We start from the raw sequence: 21,777 nt of genomic DNA, 5'->3' as shown, positions 1-21,777 counted from the left end.
TTAGGATAATTGACAGTCATGGACAAAGCAGAAACAATTCTAAGTGAAAGGCTTAAAAAGGTTTTAATCTTAAAAAAATGAGGTAGAACAGGTATTTTCTACCCCGCACAGTAATAGTGTATATTACTATTTTCTTAGTTTTTTTTAAAGCAGGATATATATCCACCTTAATTTAGATACAGCTTTTCTGCCACTCCCACCCCTTCCTATGGTTCTTGGCAGGTGGACCTCAAGAATCTTAACATAGGAATTGACTTACATTGACATCTGTTTGCCATCCTTAAGTATTTAAAAACTCTTTTTACTGATGGTTTTCTTTTTATCAAAGGAGTGTATCTTTTATTTTTAAATTTGGAAAAATACAAAAAATATGAGAAAGTTTTTTTAATTCTACCTGCAGAGGTAATGGGAGCATATTGATGTAGATATACTTTGAGATATTATTTTATTACTGTTTTTGGTTTGCTAGTTTGTTTGAAGCAACAGGGGCATGTTGCTGTCCATGTCATCTTAAATCCTAACTTGTCTACTCTCCTCCTTTTTTAAATATCCTCAGAAAGGGAGTGGAGTTAGCCACTAGGAAAGGAAGGCTTAGTCTTCATGAAATAGATACGATATTTAAGATGTCATTTAAAACTTGTTTTCCATTTATATTTATGAATGAACTTTTATCTTTAGTGTCTTTTCCCCTACTTTTTTTCTTTGTTAGTAAATTTTAATAATGAAAGTTACTTCCAGATTTGAATTGGTTTTAACTAACCTCTTTGATGCTTTTAGATGCCAACAAGGCCGGTGCCAAGCTATATTCAAAGACCAGATTATGCTGATCACCCTTTAGGTAAATTCTGTGCTGATTCTTCATTTTTTAATTTGTGGGCTTGGTGACTACTGCAAAGGAAAGCAGGTGTTTGTTTTGTTTTTTTTGTTTTGTTTTGTTTTGGGTTTTTTTGGATAGAAATTTTTCAGTGCTGGATTTCCAGTAAATATAAACATGTTTTTCTGAGACACACTAGAACATTTGCAACAATTAAAGTTTCTTTCCTTCCTTTAGAAATCTACCCAATTCTGAAAACATTGTTTATGTAGCTGCTAGTGGGTACATTTAACATAATGTATTTTGTGTTGTTCTGTCAACTTCTAAATTAAAAAATTGTTTTGATTTTACCATGCCCTCCTACCTTAATTATGTACTATCTATTTAGATAAAAAACAGCTTGTGGAGGCCTTGATTAAATGCCTAACTAAAGACTCTGGGCTGTAGCAGTAATAGAAATAGTAGTCAGGATGATTGATTCTATAACTGGTACTTACTTTTCATGACTATGTGTCAGGCACCATGCTAAGTTCTTTACGTGTATTCCTTTCTCCATTTAATACTTCGACCACCCCTGAGTTGGGTTCTGTGATCTTCTCTGTTTTATAGATATTGATAGTGAGGCACCCAGAGAAGATAATGTAATTTGCAACACAGGTTAGTGGAGCGGTCTGATTGTAGGGCCTACACACATAGCTTCAGCTGGACTGTGTGACATTACTTATTTTTCATGTCTAAAATGTTGAGTATCATTCTTTTTCTGTGGTTTAATCTACTAAGCTAAGCTACCTTTGCTTTGCTTTGTTCTCTAAGAAGTTGGATGTGTATTAACTTCTTATGAATATAATTTTATTTTTTTTAAAGATTTATTTATTGATCTATCTTAGAGATAGAAAGAGAGAGAGTGCATATAGGCAGTGGGAGGGGTAGAGGGAGAGGGAGAGAGAATCCACAAGCAGATTCCCCGGCTGAGCACGGAGCCCATTGTAGTGCTCAGGGTCAATGTCCTGAGATCTTGACCTGAGCCAAAAGCAAGAGTTGGCTGCTTAACAGACTGAGACACCCAGGCCAGGCGTCTCATGAATATAATTTTAAAATTTCGTTAAATTTCACAATTTCAGATGAATTGAAGGACAGGACAGTCTGAATGAAAGAACATTGTTAAGGATGTATAATTTCATTACTCTGTACTTAATATACTTGAGTATGATTTTAATAAAAAAGACGAGGTAAATTCTAATAGGATAAAATGTTATACAGTGAAAATAAGTCCTATTCCCCACAGGTAACCAGTGTTAACAGTTTCTTGGGACACTTTCTAGGGATATTTTATGTGTATACGCATATAAATATCCCACCCCCACTTACACACAAAAGGGACAAACCATATACACCTTTTCACTTTTTGCCTTGTGATATTCTCAATACTTCTTGGAAACATTCTGTATAAACCCATATAAACCCACCTCTTTCTTTTTAATGACTGAGGTATATTCCATTATGTGGATGCATCATAGTTGGGTAAACCAGGCCTCTTCTAATACATGGCTAGTTTATTTTCAGGTTTTTACTTCTTAAAATTTGACTGCAGTAACTGTTCTTATAATTACATCTTTGTGAATATGTGAGAGTATTTCTGTAGGTTAATTGGCTAAAGTGAGTAGAGCAAAGGATGCATGCATTTTTTAATTTTGAGAGTTATTAGAAATTTCAGAGCTTTTTGCCATTTGTTACTCTCATTAAAAACATATGGGGGTTTCTTTTCCTATATTCTCCCTTGTATTGACTCTTCCCAAGTTTTATGATTTGTGCTAATTGATACTGTAATTTATATTCTTAAATTGTAAGGTTGAGCATCTTTTTATATGTTAAAGGTCATTTTTATTTTTTTTCCTCTTGATCTGTCTGTTCATATTCCTAGGCTTCTCCCTCTTAGATTTGTAGTTTTTTCTGAGTTGTAAGTACTCTTTGTATATTAAGAAAAATAATCCCTTGATGTATATGCTATAAATGTTTTTTCCCAACTGAATATTTACATTTTTGTCTTTGTAACATTACATTTATGACAGACTTGAAACATTTTTCCATAATAAAATTTATCAGTGTTTTCTTTCAAGGTGTCTATGGCTTGATGAACCAGAAAGACCTTTCTGGTTCAGATATTATAAAAAATATTTTTCTTGTTTTTTTTTTCCACTGTTTCGTGGTTTCACTCTTTTTGTGTATGGTAAGATTTTTGATGCTTTTATTATTTATTATTAGGCGTTAAACAGGGATACAACTTAGTTTTTCTGTCAGAATATCTGGTTGTCATATCAGTAGTGTTTAAGCAAATCAGTTGTCTTTTAATTGATTGTAAAATGCAATCTATATCTTTATAATTAATTCTTACATGTTTGGGTTTGTTTTTGGTTTCTGATCTGTTTCATTGACTGTTTGTCTAATCATGTGCCATTGCCAAACTCTTTTTTTTTTTTTTTAAGATTTTATTTATTAGAGAGAGGGAGAGCAGAGGGAGCATTAGAGGGAGAAGCAGCCTCCTGCTGAACAGAGAGCCTGATGTGGGGCTTGATCCTAGGACCCTGAGATCATGCCCTGAGCCGAAGGCATGAACTCAATCCACCAAGCCACCCAGGCGCCCCACCAAACTCTTTTAATTATTATTGCTATATAATGTTTTAATACTTGGTAAGCCTTGTTATGCCACCTTTCCTCTTTTTTCATAATTTTCCCGAGATTCTTGCATGTTTGCTTTTCCATGTGAAATTTAGAATCCGTTTGTCTGGTTCCCAAAAATATCCTGTTGCCATTTTTCTTGGGATAGCATTAAATGTATAGATTAATATTGGAAGAATTCACACCTTTACAATATTGAGTGTTCCTACCCAAGAGTAGGGTGTTTTTCTCCTTTGTCTCCTTCTATGTCTTTTAGTGGTGTTTTCAATAGTTTTGGGGGTTTTTTTTGGTTGTTGTTATTATTTATTCCTAGATACTTTATCTTGTTTAGTTATTCTTATGAAGAGTATCTTCTGTATTTTTTAGCAATGGTTTGTATGTGGGAAAGTTAATTGACTGTGATACATTTATCTGATATTCTGCCAACTGCTGCATTCTTATTTGTAGTCATCAGATATTCCCTCGTTCTAGGGTCACATAATCATATCTAAAAGTGGTGAGGATTCTGTTCTTTTCTTTCTAGTTTTATACTTCTTATTCTTTCTTCTGTTTAATTACATTTGTTAGTGCCGTCAGAACATTGTTAAATAATATTCCTGACAAGTGGGCATTCCATGACGATGGTTCTTAGCTTGAGATTTGTATTTGTCATGTTAAGGTGTTACTTGGTCATGTTATCAGAATTATCTTTGAAGATGATCATTTATCATTCCTCTCTTAATCTGTGGCTCTGATGAATTATATTAATAGATTTGTTACTATTGAACTATCCTTGCTTTCCACTGTGAATCTCATTTAAATCATTCTGTATTTTATGTTTTTTGGATTCTGTTTGATAAGACTTTATTTGGGATTTTTAAAAATCATTTATAAAAAAGCTTAGTTTATGGTTTATTATATTCCCTTTTGTCAAGTTTTGAAATAACCATTATATTGACTGTAACACTTTTCAAATGTATGAATAATTTGAACTAAGCTAGTTTTATTAGTTAAGATTCTTAGGGCAAAATTTTTCAAACTTTTTTGACTATGACCTAGGATGAGAAATGGATTTTATAACATGATTGTGTGTGTGTGTGTGTGTGTGTGTGTGTGTGTGTGTAAATTAACAAACATTCCACAACAGCTTTTACTTCTGTTCTATTTGATTTAGTCTAATATTTTCTGTTCCATGTATTTACTTTAAAAAAATGTTAGTTGCTACAGTTTGAAAAACACCAACTTAGGTTCTTGTTTAAAAAAATCAGTGAGTATAATAATTCATCAGTTGTTGGTGTGTAATTGCTTCATTAGTTGATGATCATGACAGCAATTTGTAAATTGTATAGTACTATTTAGTGTGAATCATTTACTGACCTTACCAGCGTATTGCCTGTCACGTGATAAGTATCTCTGATCTGGGAGTTTATCCTTTAGAATTCTTTCTTCTGTTTGTTTAGCAAATTTTCTTTTCACGTTGGAAATATTTTTAAAAAATACCTGACCTGGACCCTCTAAAATGTGTGAAGTAATGAGACTTGATGATTATTGTTTTGTCAGGAAGACAACTATGCTAATAAATACTACATTTGTCCATTCATTTTGTTTTTTCTAACTGATTCTCTTTTTCAGGAATGTCTGAATCTGAACAGGCTCTTAAAGGTACTTCTCAAATTAAATTACTCTCATCTGAAGATATAGAAGGGATGCGACTTGTATGTAGGGTAAGAGTTACTTTTTTCTCCATGTGGTAAGCTATGTTTAAGTGGACATGGAGTAATTAGACATGAAGTCAATGATTTGTTGATGTATAAAGGTAGTAGTTGTTATATTGTTAGACTTTGGCTAGCCATACTTACTTTTCCTTAAACTAGTGTTAGCCTATAATTTTATGCAGCTATTGTTTTCTACATCGATAGCTTGGATAGCCTATTTGAAAAATAATATGGCAGGTAATCTAGCTTAGTTGGCAGTCAATTTTTTGACACTTTTTTTTTTTAAAGAACCAGGTATTTGTGGTATTTTGGCAGTCGATTTTTTGACACTTTTTTTTTTTTTAAAAGAACCAGATATTCATGGTATTTTGTTATTTTATTTTCGTGAGTCATCATAACAATAAGGTAAAGTTTAAGCCTTATTAACTTTAAGTTAAAGCCTCCGTTAAAGCCATGAAATATAGTAGCCCACCCTTATCTGTGGTTTCGCTTTCCATGGTTTAAGTTATCTGTGGTCAACCATGGTCTGGAGGCAGTTGATCTTTTTTCTGATGTATTGTCAGAATACATTAGTACCCTAGTGCTACATCACAGTGCCTGTGTCATTCACTTCATTTTATCTCATCATGACAGCATTTTATCATCTCACATCATCCCAGAAGGGTGAGTACAGTATAGCAAGCTATTTTGAGAGAGGGAAATCAAATTCATTTAACTTTTATTAGAGTATATTGTTATAATTATTCTATTATTATTATTAATCTCTGTCATTTATAAATTAAATTTTATCATAGGTTTATATGTGTAGGAAGACATAGCATATGTTGGTTTTGGTACAGTCTGGTACTGGTTTCAGGTGTCACTAGAGATAATGGGAAGCTGCTGTAACTAGGAAGTATAAAAATGGGAGAAGACTTAACTTCCACTAGTTGATTATTGTTTAGATTCCTAGGATATGCATTTTCACATAGAAATCAGGCATGCTTACTTATTAAGCTAGTTAGCCCAATTTTATCTATATATTTATACACACACATCTGTTGATTGATGGACATTAGAAATGGAAATGGTTTTAAAAATGAAAATTCAAGATTATAATATTTAGGGTACGATTCTCTCACAAAACCCAAGATAGTACAACATACAGATTCCTCTTTCTGTTTCATTTCTTCTTGAATGTATTAAATATTTCTTTTTTACAGCTTGCTAGAGAAGTGTTGGACATTGCTGCTGGCATGATTAAACCCGGTGTGACTACTGAAGAAATAGATCATGCTGTACACTTAGTAAGAACTCTACTTTTGAAAATGTTTTCCACATTATTAGATGCTTTAGGCTTCTAAAAATTAAGGAAACTTAAGTTCTAAATGTCAAAAGTAATGTCTAAATTAACATAGCTAATTTGAAAGCAGATTCTTGCTTTATTTCAATATAGAAAAAATTTAAGTCTTTATTCCCATTTTTAAGTATCTATGATATTGATGTCAGAGGTGAGCTTGAAATACCTTGTTTCTGAAATCTCACATTTTATAATGTTTAGTTTAGTTTTTATAAAATGGTAATTTTACAGATTTATAGTGCTTTATTTTTTTAATGCTAGTGCTTTAAATAAACCATGCCACTACATACATTATGTATTCTGAAATAAAGAAGAATACAACTTCTGAAACTAGGTTAGTAGAAAAATGTTCCCTTTCATATCTATAATAACAAAGTAGTAAATAGATCAGTGTTTATAGTAAATACAATAAAGGGTATCTTTTTTATAAAGATTGCCTATCCATCATGGAGAGACCTTAGTACATGAGTAATAATGAATGCACACATTATATGAGTAGATTGTTCACAAGAGAAGAACAATAATTAGTTAATAAATCACAGGGAAAACTAATTAAACCTCCTCTGGTAATCAAAAGCAAATCATGAAGACCTACTGAATTAGTTCAGTATTTTAAAGATGTTTATTTCCACTGCCTTTATGGAGATGAAGCTGGTACTTCTTTACATGGTGGTGCTACTGTAAACTGGGACAACCTTCTTGAAAGGAAATTTGACAGTGTGTCTTGAGCCATAAAAATGTTCATAAAATTATTTATTAATTAAGAGAGAAAGTGCACGCCCATGTGTGCAAATGAGGGAGGGACAGAGGGAAAGAGAATTCCAAGCAGCCTCCTTGCCCAGCACGGAGCCCAGCAGCGAGGCTCCATCTCGCTGAGATGCTGAGATCAGGACATGAGTTGAAATCAAGAGTCAGATGTTTACCGTCTGAGCCACCAGGCACCCCAGCTGGTAACATTTTTTATTAAAAAAAAAAACTACAAATTCCGATTTGGGGAAATTGTTCCATATATTATAAAATATGTAATATGCAGTAATAGCATTTTGTGCACTTTTGATAGCTCAGGTGCTCTTTATAAATGTGTGTGTGTGTGTGTATTTATTAGAGATTGAGCGTGTGTACAAGCTGGGGCAAGGGGCAGAGGAAGAGGGAGAAAGAGGCTCCCTGCTGAGCAAGGAGCCCGATTTGGGGCTTGATCCCAGGGCCCTGGGATCATGACCTGAGCAGAATGCAGGTGCCCAGCTGACTGAGCCACCCAGGTGCTCCCAGGTGCCCTTTTACATGCTGCTTTTACTAACTTATTTAATCTCTGCAACAGCTCCATGAAGTAGATATCACTGTTGTCTCCTTTTTATAGGAAAAGAAACTGAGGAAGGGGTTAATTAACTTGTCCAATGTTAGACACAACTCATAAGTGATGGAGTTGGCATTTTTCGTCAAGACAGTTTGCTGTGTAAACTATTATTTATATTGGCTGTGAGAAGTATAAGAGTATATCATTAAGTAAGGGAAAAGTGACATGAAAGTAGTTATTGGTTGTAACATTTTATGTAATTGAGGAAACTTAATTTAAATTTTCCAATAATAGTGGAATTGGCAGTAAAATGTTGGTGTATTTCACAAATCATATTATATGCAATTATTTAAAAATTACATCTGAAGACTGTGTGGCAGTATGGAAAGAGAAAGCATGTATGCTGTAACTCCCACTGTGGAAAAATATCCAAGTAACATAAAATTCATTAAGGAAAACCCAATCGTTTTCTTAGACATTCCTTTGTTGTTCGTAGTGATTAAAAATGTATCTGAAAGTACTTTATCATCTCTTAATTATGTTGGTATTCCTTTTTTGGTCACAGGGATATAGGGTTGTTGTATAAGATATTGTAATTACATTAAAAGTCCATGTTAATATTTTCTTTAGGAATTATCATTTTATTTTAAATAATATATTTTTAATAAAAAGTAGTTAATTCTAAACTAGAATCTTCAGATACTAACATTTGTATTTGTAAGTATTCCACATTAATATGTGAATTTGCTTTTCTTTTGCAATTATTAGTAAACTGGATTGCATAAAGCCTGGTATATATTGTTTAAGATGACATTTACTACTATTTCTAAAATAAAATACTAAGTTCATTAGCAAAATTAGCATTAGCATCTGTGCAACATATTTTTTCACATTTTTCAAATTTTAAAACCTGGCTAATTGCAGTGCCTGGATGGCTCAGTCTGTTGAACATCTGACTCTTGATTTTGGCTCAGGTCCTGATTTCAGGGTCATGAACTTGAGCCCTACATTGGGCTGTGTGCCTGTGGAGTCTGCTTGAAATTCTCTTCTTCTCCCTCTGCCCCTTCCCCCACTTGGCACACTCTTACTCTCTCTATATAAATAAACACAATCTTTAAAAAAATCTGGTTAATTGCATATTGATTAATTTTTTTCTTTTGCTCATTCCAAATTATTTTCTCTGTATTTTACTTTATTGTAGGCATGTATTGCAAGAAACTGTTATCCTTCTCCCCTGAATTATTATAATTTCCCAAAGTCTTGTTGTACTTCAGTGAATGAAGTGATCTGCCATGGGATTCCAGACAGACGGCCCTTGCAAGAAGGTGATATTGTTAATGGTAAGAAATATGTAAGTGTGACTTTTATCCCCATCAGTGAAACAACAGCAAGGTTTTGGACATCTGATAGTGACTTCATTTTGTTCACTTTGTTCCTGTCTTGACTTACCCTTTTTTCGTATTTAAATGTAAAAGAAATATTAAATATATGGAAACTTTTTTATGATTTTAAGATACTTCTAGTATATGTTTGGTACAGCATGAATTTCTTTAATGCCAATTATTGTATGTGAATGACAAATAGGTGAAAGATGAGTGAAATGTGGAAGTAATGTTCATTCAACTGGGGTATTTTCCCCCTTTTCCTTTTAGTCCACTGATGATTTTGAAGAGATCAGAGCAGGTTTTCTTACAGATAAGAAGTTTTTAGTAACGTCTGAAAACCCTAAGAAAATAGCTAAAATCCTACAGAAGTACAGAAGCCTTCCTTGATGTAAAAAGTTCAGAATGTGGCTCTGAGGACCACTGTGTTAAGCTATCTTGCAAGTGCAGAGGAAGGAGCTGCCAAGACATTTCCCTCTGGGATTAAAAGACATAGCGACAAAGAAGGCATCCCTAGATGGTATTTTTAATATTGATGAACTTGGTCTCTTTAGTAATCAGATATCTTCAAAGGCTTGTGTATCAGATTGGGAAGCATGAGCCCAAGTGGTGAAGGCACTGGGGATGCAGTGCCCGTGATGTTGGCTGGGTGCAGTGCTAGAGACAACGGACACCTCTTATTCTGGTTATAACAGTCAAGGGTCTGTTTATGAAATGTTACAGGTGTTGAGGGGTCTGCCTGAACTCTTTTTTTTTGTACAAACCCTGTTACTTTTATTACATGCACAATGTGTGTGGTTTTTCAGGAATATATGTGTCATGTTAGCCAACACACTATATTGTGATCTTGTAGGTTGATTGAAAATTCATGGTTTAAAAATACTAATTTAATGTATACATTTAGTGTTTTATATACTAGTAGTCTGTCCTCTTAAATATGGGGACAATGGGAGGGATGAATATTCACAAATAAGGAGAAGGCAGATGAGTTTTTGAAAAAATAAATATAGAATAGCGTAAGCTTTTCTATTTATGGATGTGCTTAGAGGAGGAAAAACTCGTTGAAGATGGTAATTGAAAGTATTTTGTTTAATGTCAAAATGTAGCATAACTCTCCATTTAATGCTATTAATGTGACTTATTAATCTTGCACGAACATGTCCTCAGTAGGTTTCTTCTGCCCCCCATGATCTGATTACTGTTGTATGTATAGAAGCCCACTATCTGGCTTGTGCTGCATGACCACTCCATTTTCTCCACAGTGAGTTTAGTTACAGGCAAGGGGTGTCTTTCAGGAAGTCACTGTAAATATCCCTTAGTGTCTGCTTGGAGAATGCAGTAATTGTCTTGCTCCTGAAACTGCTTGATGCTGCCATGTTGGAGAAGTGACTTCTATTTTGAAATAACAAATGTGGCCCTTTTATTTGTCTGTTGTTTTGCAGTGGACATCACTCTTTATCGCAATGGTTATCATGGGGACTTGAATGAGACGTTTTTTGTTGGAGATGTGGATGAGGGAGCGCGGAAGCTGGTGCAGACCACATATGAATGCCTGATGCAAGCCATCGATGCAGGTCAGTGTCTGGCACCCGCAGGAGCTGCTCTGTGTTGATGGGCCTCACCTGGCTCTTTATTGCATTCCGTGTCCCTACCAGTTCTGCCTCTACCCTAACTTGAGTTTCTTAGGATTTTAGCAGTGATGGATTTATAGGTGATTTGGGAATCCTTGATGAGGTGGACCAGGACCAGATAATTGCTTGTCATCCTTTATCTCTTCTGTGATTTATTAGCCTTTTCTTTGGCTGATAAATGCAGAGGAATGTATAGTTCTTGAGTGCAGTTTTTTTCCTTGTTAATTCTTTTACAGGTATTACGTTCTCATAAAAAAACAAGATGCTAGGTTATGAGAGAAAAATGAATGATCTTCCTTTATACTTAGCTCTTTCCTTTTTATGTCTTTTTAAATCTACTTTAACATTTAGGTTTTTTCCTACTTCTAACATTTAATCTTTTTCTCCCCTGTGTATTAACAGACAGACCACATATACCTGTATGTATGTTTTGTTAGGTTAAATGGAGTTATAGTATTGGTAGTAGTATGTAATTTAATGTTTTCTTAATAGGATCTTTATGAATTTTCCAAATTAGCATATGTATCTGCATGCATAAATCTAATCCCTTCTTTTAATGGCTATATATTATATTCCATAGTGTAAACATTTCTACAGCTATTCCCCTACTAATTTGGTGTTTCCCAGGTATCTTGCTACTATAGTGAATAATAACTTTTTTTTTTTTAATGAATGTATTTCTCTAGGCTCTTGCTCAGGCTGTCTTTTTCCATGCAAACAGCTCATACAGATATTTTTGTTGTTTATACTTTCTTGGGAGGAGGGGGAAGGAATGGCTTGTTCGGAATACTAGCAGACTGTTACTAAAAGGACAGTTTGCATGCAAACAACATTTTCAGTTGAAACCCAAAACATTTTAGCTGTATTGTTTAGTATATTATCTGTACCACCCCTCACCCCTCTCCACCCCCTGCACAATAAACCTGATACATCATCAACAAAGTATTGGACATGACCAGGTTTTTTGACAAACACATAGTTCTCTCTAATGACATAAATTTGTTATTGTTTTGAGTCTATTTTAACATGCATGGGAGATGATGAGATTTTTACTAATAAATTTGGAGGAATGAGAAATGAAAACGTGATATTCTCAGGTGTCTGTGTATGAGAGGGTATGAGATTTCTTTTTACTTATTATTCATTGTGGATTATTTAAAATCCACAATGTTTAGTTTCTCATTTGTGGAAGTTGGAGTTGAAAATAACTTTTAAGGTTTCTGCCAGATTATGTGTTCAGTGTTTATGTCCTTTTTGCTTTTCTGTGAGTTGATTTAAGTAACCAGACAGTAAAAATGTTGTTTTATGAAGACTTGGGAATGAAACTTGCCAAGAAACTATCAGAAACCAAGGTCTTCATAACAGTAGCCAGGAAGGAACAAAATTTGCCTGATCTCTGGAAAGTGCTATTAATAATACCATGTGTATCATTCTTGCCCCCTATTTTCTGTTAACTTGGCAGCTGAGTGTGGTGCGGCACAGTAGAGAGCTTCACTCGTGTTGACATTCTCCTTCTATGATAGGGCTTCTCAGCCTCTCCGTTACTGGTATTTGGGGTCTGAGAGTTCTTTGTTGTGGGGCCTGTCCTGTGCATCATAGGATGTTTAGCCACATTTCTGGTCTTTACCCGACGGACGCCAGTTGCATGGCCACTCCTACTTGTGACAGCCAGAAACATCTCCGGATTTTAATGAGGTGCATCCTTGGGTTTGAGAACTGGGGAGGAATCTCTTCTCTTCTACTTGCTCATTATTTTTGAACAGGGATTTTCTTTGTTGTATATTGTGCAAAATGAGTTAAAATTTTGCTTTCCTTCCCCCACGACTGTGACTGATAGGAAGTCTCAGATGGGAATGCAAGCAAATCATTATGAAAGTCAGCATGGTTCCTCAAAATTATTAACATATCACCCTCCCCATCCCCCAAAAAAGTCCAGCTGGAACATAGAGTTAAAAGCAAGTGTATATTAACTGAAATGATTACTAGATCTATTTTCCCAGAGATTTGCTTGGCTGGAGGAGATACATTGTATCTGAATCTCAGCTTGCAAATCAGGTAGGCAGAGTAGGAGACTATATGGAGTCTGAGGACCCCCAGAACCATGGTTAGGTTCCCCAAGAGTCTTGACAGGGCCCAGCTCCTGGGGTCTCAGTGCTAGGGGAGAACCACTTCATTTGTTTTAATTTTGATTGAAACAGTGGTAAAAGTCATAAAAATTAAGCAGAGCAGGAAAATGTAATAGGAAGTATCTTTTTTCTTAAAGATTATATTTGAGAGTGGGGAGGGGCAAAGGCAGAGGGAGAAGCAGTCTCCCTGCTGAGCAAGGAGCCTGATATGGGGCTCTATCCCAGCACCCTGGGATCATTGCCTGAACCAGAGGCAGGGCTTCACTGATTGAGCCACACAGGCGCCCAAGAAGTATCTTTCTATACCATACCTGTCGGACTGTGTTCAGAGTTCAGAGGCAGCTCTGAATAATTTTAGGGTCACTTTTATGGGGATAAAGAAGCCCAGGAGAAGTAATTCTTTGAGAAATTGATCAGACTGAAACTGAGGACAAGTCAGGTTACTTTCTGGACATTTCTTTTTCTCCCAGTGCTCTCTCCTTTCTTACCTCTTCTGCTTACTTTAAAAGTACACTTGGGGCACCTGGGTGGCTCAGTCAGTTAAACATCCAACTCTCGAATTCATCCTGGGTCATGATCTCAGTGTCATGGGATTAAGCCCTGTGTTGGGCTCTCTGTACTGGGTGTGGAGCTTGCTTTAAGATTCTCTCTCTCCTGTGCCACCTCCTCTGCTGCACCCCCATCTCTCTCTCTCAAAAGAGTAGCACACTTGACCTTAGAGAAGGAGAGGAAGACATGCATGTTTTCCCTTCTTTTGTTTATTAAGAAAACAAAAGGTAAGTTTCCCCAAGCCCTTCGTACTGCACCCATGTCCTTTTCTACACCAAAGGATGTAGTACAGACAGGTGCTACTGGTTTGAATCTCAACTTCACCATTTACTGGTGGTACAGAGTCTCTGTCCCTTGGTTTCCTCATCTGAAAGTTTTGTACATAATTTGTTCACATGGAGGCATATAAAGGAGGCATGTAAAGCATTTAGAAAGGTTGCTGGCACATAGATAGTAGTTGCTCAGTAAATATTAGTTATTATTACTCTTCGTCATGACTCTTCTCCTTCTTCTTCTTCTTTCTTTTTTTTTTTTTTAATTTTTTATTTTATGACTCTTCTTTTTTCCTTTCAGTGAAACCTGGTGTTCGATACAGAGAATTGGGAAACATTATTCAGAAGCATGCCCAAGCAAATGGGTTTTCAGTTGTTCGAAGCTATTGTGGGCATGGAATCCACAAGCTTTTTCATACAGCCCCCAATGTACCCCATTATGCCAGTAAGTACTCTCCAAACACTTGGTCTTTGCTAGCCATTTATTCAACTCATATTTATTAAGACATTCAACAGGACCTACTATTTTGTACTGACTTACCTATAAGCTGTTAGACATGGACCACCAAAATGTATACTTGCTCATACCTAGCATACATCTGTATCTTGCTCAAGTAACAGTCCAGTGTGTGTTCGCTGACTGTTGAGGGTGGTGGCAGGCAGTTACTCTGTGATCCAGGTCCTGTTATCTTCTATCTGTCACTTCAGGATACTCTTCTAATCTGTAGATACTGGGGAGGATGGGGAGTATGTTTGGTAGAAGGGGTATGTTTGGAAGGTTTTGATGAACCAGCCTGGAATTGGCATAAATCTCTTACATTGACTTTTCATTGGCAGGAATGTAGTCACAAGGCTGTGCTAACTGCAGAGGAGGCTGGGAAATGGAATCTAGCTGAGTACTCAGAAGAAAAGTAAACTAGTTTTGGTGAACAGCTAATAGCCTCTGCCATGGGTCAAGCTATCATTATTCTGATTCCTTAAATGAAACTGGTTTGATTTGGTTTGATTTTGTATTATACGTCAGATACTACTATTTGTTGATATAAATACAGGGGAATAAACAGAGTACTTTTCCTCAAGTTGAGTGGTGTTGGGTAGATGAACAAAGGAAGTGTGGGACAATTGATGTCTTCCAGAAACCTTTTCTCTTGGAGTGCCAGGGTATGCAGGAATAAGTCTGCTATTTAGTGCTAAAAAGGAAAACTGTCCACACTATGTGACCTGAGAAGGAATTTTATTTTTTATATTTTTTTTTTGAGAAGGAATTTTAATATGTATGTATGAGTCATTGCAATGTAGACACTTGCACACAGCTTCCTGTGCTTCAGTTTTCTCGTCTTGAACAATAGGGAATGGCACCTCCCGAGAAGGGTTCCTAGGAGTGAGACAGAGAGTATGTGGGGAGCCCTTAATGTTAACTTTTAGAACGATCATGATGAGGATGATGATATACATTATTTCATTTGATCTAACCACTCTGAATAATTTCTTAGCCTTATTTATTTATTTATAAAGTTCCACTGGGTGTGGAGCCTACCATGGGCTTAAACTTATGACCATGAAATCAAGACCTGAGCTGAGATCAAGAGTCAGATGCTTAACTGACTGAGCCACCCAGGTGCACCATTAACCCTAGTTTAAAGAGCAGACTGTGAAGGAAGAGAGAAAGAAAGAAAGAAAGAAAGAAAGATTATTTGCTTAGGGAAGTAACTTTATTTATTCAGGGTCACACAGACTGGTAAATAAATTATAGGGCTAGGATTGGTACCTGGGTTCTTTCTAGAGACAGTCTTTATTTCTGTACTTTGTGCTGCCTGGTGAGGACTGGAGTAGTTGGAGGCAGGTCCTGTGAGAGAAATACGGAACCATTGAAATTTGGTTCAGTGGAGAAGATGAGGAAGAACATTCCAGGTATAGGGTATCATGAGTCTCAACTTGAGGTTGAGACTGAATAGAGACAAGATAAGCTGGGGCTGAGTATTTTGTGTTAAAAGCTAGCAGTAGGCAGTTCCAGACCGAGGATATTTGACTTCATTTGCAGGGATTTGCAGAAACATTTTTGAGCAGAATGACAAGGTGAAGTGCTATTTTAGGAGGACAGGTTTGACAGTGGTACCTAGAACGTATTGCAGGTGTGAGCGACTCAAGGCTAGCCAGCCTGATGCACAGTTGCTGCAGTTGAGATGTGAAGCTGGAAAATTCTAGGTGTCAGTAGTTGTGAAGAAAAGGGAGATGAGTGAGAAGCCTCTCAGCGGGAGAAGCTGGGGAAGTAGTTTAGAGCACAGCATTTGATATATATCAACAAACATTTATTAGCAGACCACAGAGTTCTTATTTAAGCTGTGAATTGTGCTTGAAATAAAAATTAGCGACAGAAAGTAAGTTACTAACTTAATTCCTTCCTGGGAGGCCCTGTAGTGGTCCAATGTGCATTCCATTAACAGAATGGAAGTAACTGCTGTGATTACAGTGATACAGGCGTAGGTTTGTGTATATGTGTGTAAAAAGAGCGTGTGCAGGGGAGGGGGTGGAAAGAGTCCCTTTATTTACTGAATTGACAAACTCAGGTTTAGATATGGATTATATAAAGAGAGACTGAAGAAGATAGAATTTATGGGAGAAGGGGATATGGGTCAGTGATGATTGTGCTTGTAAAGCACATAAAACCCATTTAATTAGTAAAAAAAAAATGATTCTAGAAAAAGAAGCAAGGACCAGGCATGTACTTGTTTCATAAATTTGAGACATTTATGAAAAGTCCAGTGTAAATTGGGTTTATGTAAATTAGAGTAGGTTGTGATCACTTTAGGGAAGTGTAAAAGAAAACTGTCTTTGTAGAGAGGAGACCTTTTGAAATGTAAATGATCCCTGCTTTGGCTTGTCGTTCCATATTCCTAACCGACTGAAGGTGAAACTAGGAAATTTTGTGTAACTTCCTTCCACCCTCTTTAATGTAAGAGAAGTCCTTGTTAGTTTAGATGATGTCCTTTAAGTCATCATGGTTAGGAAGTGATGATGATAATACCCTACATTTAGAATGTATTTTAAAGTAATTCTTTGAGGTAGATTGTAGAGCAGGTACAGATTTTTTAAAAAATACTTAGTATAGTATCTGCAGTACTATAGTCAATCAGATAAGGTACATTTGCTGAATGAGGTATGTTGAGAAACTGAAACCATGAGTCAAGTTGAGTGGGAGTTGTAACTTTTCTAGAATAATGAGTCAGTGGCAGAAACAGGAGTGGAACTAGATTTCTCTGTATCAGCACTGTCTGCTCATAATGTATTATGAGGCACATATGTAATTTAAAACTTTCTTGCGGTCATATTAAAAAAGTAAAAAGAAATAGGTGAAACTAATGGTCTATTTTATTTAATACATTGCATTCACAGTGGCAGTATTTTAACATTGGGTCAATGTAAAAATGATTGAGATTTGTTACATACTTTGTCTTTGAAATTGACTTGTTTTTTATACTTTGAGCCGATACCATTCTGACTGGCCTCTTTGCAAACACTCCTTGGCTTGGTGCACTGACTGCAGTGGGACAGCTTGGCTCCAGAGGCCTTTATCCTTTTCCTTTCTGTGACACCACGCTGACACTCTTGACATTAAAAAAATATACATATATCCAGGGATTATGACCAGTTCTTTATATGTAGTAAGTTGCAGTCACTGGGAAAGAAGGTTCATGGGATTAGAAATAGAAAGTCAAAATTATGTTTTGCCTCTCAGATTTACTATTTACAAACTCCTGATTTTAAAATCGGCAGTAAGTGTATTTTGGCAATACCTAAGATAGTGGGGAGCAGCATAGTAGCTGTTCACAAGGAAGATGTGCAGGTAAAAACGTGTGGGTGAGTTGAGACCATACCCAGGAAGAATGGTGTTTAGTAAATGCAGTCTCCAGAGTGCATCTCCAGAAGTGTCCTTTCCTGAAGTCCCCGTGGCGAGGGTAGCCTGAAAGCCAGTGCCTTTGCCATCTGGTGGTCAGGCAGAGCAAGTGCAGTCTCTCGTTTGCGGATGTTCACATCCGTTGTTTTTGAATTTGAACTTTAACCTGGTTCTCCATTTTCGTCTGACATTGTCTCCAAAGGTCTGTCCCTATTATTACCTTTTAGCCTTTTTTGGAGGATGGCAGGTCTGGATACTGGAATTCATAGTTGTGTTTCTCATGATGGTCCTGAAAAATACTCTTCATATTCACACACAATGTGTACTCTTACCAATGAGCTGTTCAGGAGCACACTGTTGAGATTCTGCTATGTTTTGAGAATTTTATTTTCTTTAATTTCAGAAAATAAAGCAGTTGGAGTGATGAAAGCGGGCCACGTATTTACAATTGAACCAATGATTTGTGAAGGTGAGAAAAAGGGTTGCTGTAATGTCTTTTAATTGTATATAACCAATTGTATTGGTTATTCATGATCAGATTAGTAGTCTGCTCTGTTTATTTTCTTTTTGGTTTATTTCCGCTTCTGTCCCATCTCAAGCTCAATTCAATATCATGTAGAGAACTGAGACTTGTAAGGGTTGTCAATAAAGCAATCCTTTCTGCCTGCTAATTCTGCTCTAGTAGATGCTCAAGTACTTGAATCCCAATCCCTTTCAATGAAAGACTCTATCAAGGGGGGTGTTGTTGACAGTCCCGAGTTTCCACCGTGCAGAGCTTGCATGGTGAGGGTCCAGGTGGAGGAAAGAAGTAGTAGAGCCATTCACTTTGAGACAGACACGGGTATATGTTTAATTCTCCACGCGTGAGGTAGGTGCTGACCCCATTATGTAGAAGAGCAGACTGATCCTTGTCTAAAGTCACGAGCTAGTTATGTGACAGAGTTTGTCTGACACTAACCTCAGGAGCTGTTCTGCCCCTTCAGGTTCTGTGCTTAGGCTGTAAAGGAAAGCACAGCCCAGACAAGCTTAGTGGTGACAGATCGGTGCCCTCACTGTCACTGGTCCCCATGGCAGGCTTGTGCTCATGATGAAGACCCAGTGGCATGATTAGGATTTCTCACCCAGAGGCTCATGTGTTCCCTTCATCTTTCTTCTCAGCCAGTTCTCTGCTGGGATTAGGGGTTGCAGTGAGACAGTGGTAGTGGGGTCCTTTTGTCCTGGGGCCTCACTGAAGGATACTTCCTTTCTGGATCCTTCCAGTCTTTTTTGTAACCTGATCTTGGGAGTGACATCCCATTATTTCTGCCAGATTGCAGTCACTTAGGAGTGAGTCACTGAATCCAGCTCACAGGCTGCTTTATAACATGGTACTTTGCTGCCTTTTCTGTAAAGTGGAAATGACATTCTTGAACCTGCCAACTCCCCAGGGCTGCTCTAAGAATTGAGACGATTTATGGTAGCACAAAATACCTTGTGTATTTTAGAGAGCTATACAGATGTAAGGTATTGTTTTTGTCATCCTCATGGAATAACAATGAAGTTCTGATCACATGGAACCAATTGCAAGGGCAGTAAGTATGTTAGGCAAAGGCAAGGAGCTCAGAGGAAAGTGTTTTGGTCATGCACCTGTTTTCGTTAACTGGCATGTAGTTGGTGAGACACAATGTGATATTTCCAGGTATAAGCAAATAACTTTCCAAGGACTCTGGTCAGATAGTCATCAAATTATAATGCATATACTTCAGTGTAGCTCAGTGAGGTTAAATCCTACCTCTGGAGTGTAAAGTTTCAAATCCAAAGAGGAATTTGTATTTTCTCAGGATAATATCCAGGCATGTTTTACTTGACATTAGTGTAAAGAACCTGATTTAAGCAAATCACAATAAAGTCAGAGGAGTATTGTATCTTAAATCAGAAGGTGAAAACGTTACTCATTACATCAGAAAATACCCAGTCACTTGTCTTTAGATGTTTGACAATGCCTGAGTTAACTTTCTTCAAGCTGCCTCATATTTTTTCTTTTTAGGCTGGGATTTAATATTGCAAAAGTAGGTTACTTCACTGCAGAGTTTATGTTCTGGGATTTTACTGAGTCACTGAGACCTAATCTTTGATAAAGATTACTCAGAATGAGGGATGTCTTGATTTTTTGACCTCTAATTTGGAGACACGAAAGTAAATCTCTATAAACACAGTTTGATAGCAATATCCAGAACTGCAGAACTTTCTCATTTTACTTCTGCCTCTCTCCCCTACTCTCCTTTTCTCCTTCCCGCCATTCTTTCATTGTCTTGGGGCTGTTTTCACTGTCCCTTAGTTTCCTTTCTCTAGTCTTAGCCCCTCCCTAACCTCTTTTGCCTCACTCTAATTTCTTAACTTCCCTCACCAATCTCTTAGCCCTGTCTTCTGGTTAACAGGGGTGTATAGTCCACAGAAATTGCACAGTATAATCTGTTCTCACCATCTGTGTGCCTGCCATTTCAAAATAATATCAGGAATTAAGTGGTATAATAGAAGTATAAAAAGATTATATTCTTCACACTATGCATTGGCTGTAGTTTAGTCAGATGCCAAAGTTAAACCAGGAAAGAGCTAAATTCATTAATTCAATTTTTAACTCATAGTTCTATAATGAGTGGTACCAGTATGTTTTCTAAAATGAAACCCAGTACCTTTATTTTGGAAATACCATCTTGATTTGATATTTGGGAGGTATAAAAAACCTGAGATTATAACATATCCAAGGAAATTTAAAATATCATCATTACTTCATTGGACTAAGGACCAAAATCAAGTTGGAAGGACTAAAACAGTTGAAGTATAAATAGGAATCTTCATTATTATTACTGAAGTGTAGTTGATGTACAATGTTATGGTAGTCTCAGGCATCTGGTAAACATACTGATTGGACAGTACTGTATCAGTGCCCATCGTGGTAAGTAAGTATAGTCACCATCTATCACCATATAGCATTACAATATTATTGACTGTATTTCTCGTGTGGTACTTTTCATCTCTATGATTTGCTTATTTTATAACTGGAAGCTTGTACCCCTTAATTCTCATTATCTATTTCCTGCCCTCCCCCACCACATACCGACCCTCTGGCAACACCAATTTGTTCTTTGTATTTAAGAGTCTGTTTGATTTAAAGTTCATTTGTTTTGTTTTCTAGGTTCCACATAAAAGTGAAATCATAGGGTTTTTTTCCCCTTTGTCTGATTTATTTCATGTAGCATAATACCCTCTAGGTCTACACATGTTGCAGCAAATGGCACAATCTCATCCTTTTTTATGGCTGTGTAGTATTCAATCATGTATGTATACCATATCTTCTCCATCATCTATCAGCAGACGCTTGAGTTGCTTCCATGTCTTGGGTATTGTAAATAATGCTACAATAAATGTAAGGGTGTATGTATCTTTTTGAATTACTGTTTTTATTTCTTTGGGTAAATACCTAGTAATAAAATTACTGGATCGTATGTCATTCTAAATTTTTGAGGAAACTCTACACAAGTTATCACAGAGGCTACACTAGTTTGCATTCCTACCAACAGTCCATAAGATTCCCTTTTCTCTGTTCCCTTACCAGCACATGTTTTTACCTTTTTGATTTTAGCCATTCTGACATGTGTGAGGTGTTATCTCATTGTGGTTTTGATTTACATTTCCCTGATGCCAAGTGATGAGAGGGAGGGAGAGCACGAGAGTGGGGGAGCTTCAGAGGGAGAAACAGATTGTCCACTGAGCAGGGAGCCTGATGCGGGGCTTGATCTGGGGACTCCAGAATCATGACCTGAGCCGAAGGCAGATGTTCAACTGACTGAGTCACCCAGGCGCCCTTCTTCTGCCCATTTTTAATTGGATTATTTGTGTAGGGTTTTTGTTGTTTTAGTGTATAAATTCTTTTCTTTCTTTTTTAAAGATTTTATTTATTTATTCGACACAGAAAGAAAGAGAGGGAACACAAGCAGGGGGAGTGGAAGAGGGAGAAGCGGGCTTCCTGCTGTGCAGGGAGCCCAGTGTGGGGCTTGATCCCAGGACCCTAGGATCATGACTTGAGGCAAAAGGAGGCGCTGAACGACTGATCCACCCAGGCAAC

At 36.7% G+C, this 21,777-nt stretch overlaps 1 protein-coding gene across 2 annotated transcripts in view; it reads left to right on the top strand.

The window, feature by feature from the left end:
• METAP1 (methionyl aminopeptidase 1) overlaps positions 1–21,777 on the top strand; it is a 65,230-nt gene that overhangs the window by 41,038 nt on the left and 2,415 nt on the right. For both annotated transcript variants that reach the window (XM_082729083.1, XM_082729082.1), the window contains exons 4-10: positions 778–838; positions 5,102–5,193; positions 6,387–6,470; positions 9,019–9,157; positions 10,642–10,773; positions 14,079–14,222; positions 18,076–18,141. In XM_082729083.1, coding sequence (XP_082585209.1) covers positions 778–838; positions 5,102–5,193; positions 6,387–6,470; positions 9,019–9,157; positions 10,642–10,773; positions 14,079–14,222; positions 18,076–18,141 — 718 coding nt within the window. The remainder of the gene's footprint in view (positions 1–777; positions 839–5,101; positions 5,194–6,386; positions 6,471–9,018; positions 9,158–10,641; positions 10,774–14,078; positions 14,223–18,075; positions 18,142–21,777) is intronic.

This window comes from Mustela nivalis (assembly GCF_964662115.1).
Source record: "Mustela nivalis genome assembly, chromosome: 4".
In the NCBI taxonomy this organism is placed as follows: Eukaryota; Metazoa; Chordata; class Mammalia; order Carnivora; family Mustelidae; genus Mustela; species Mustela nivalis.
This window is presented reverse-complemented; position numbering and strand designations above follow the sequence as displayed.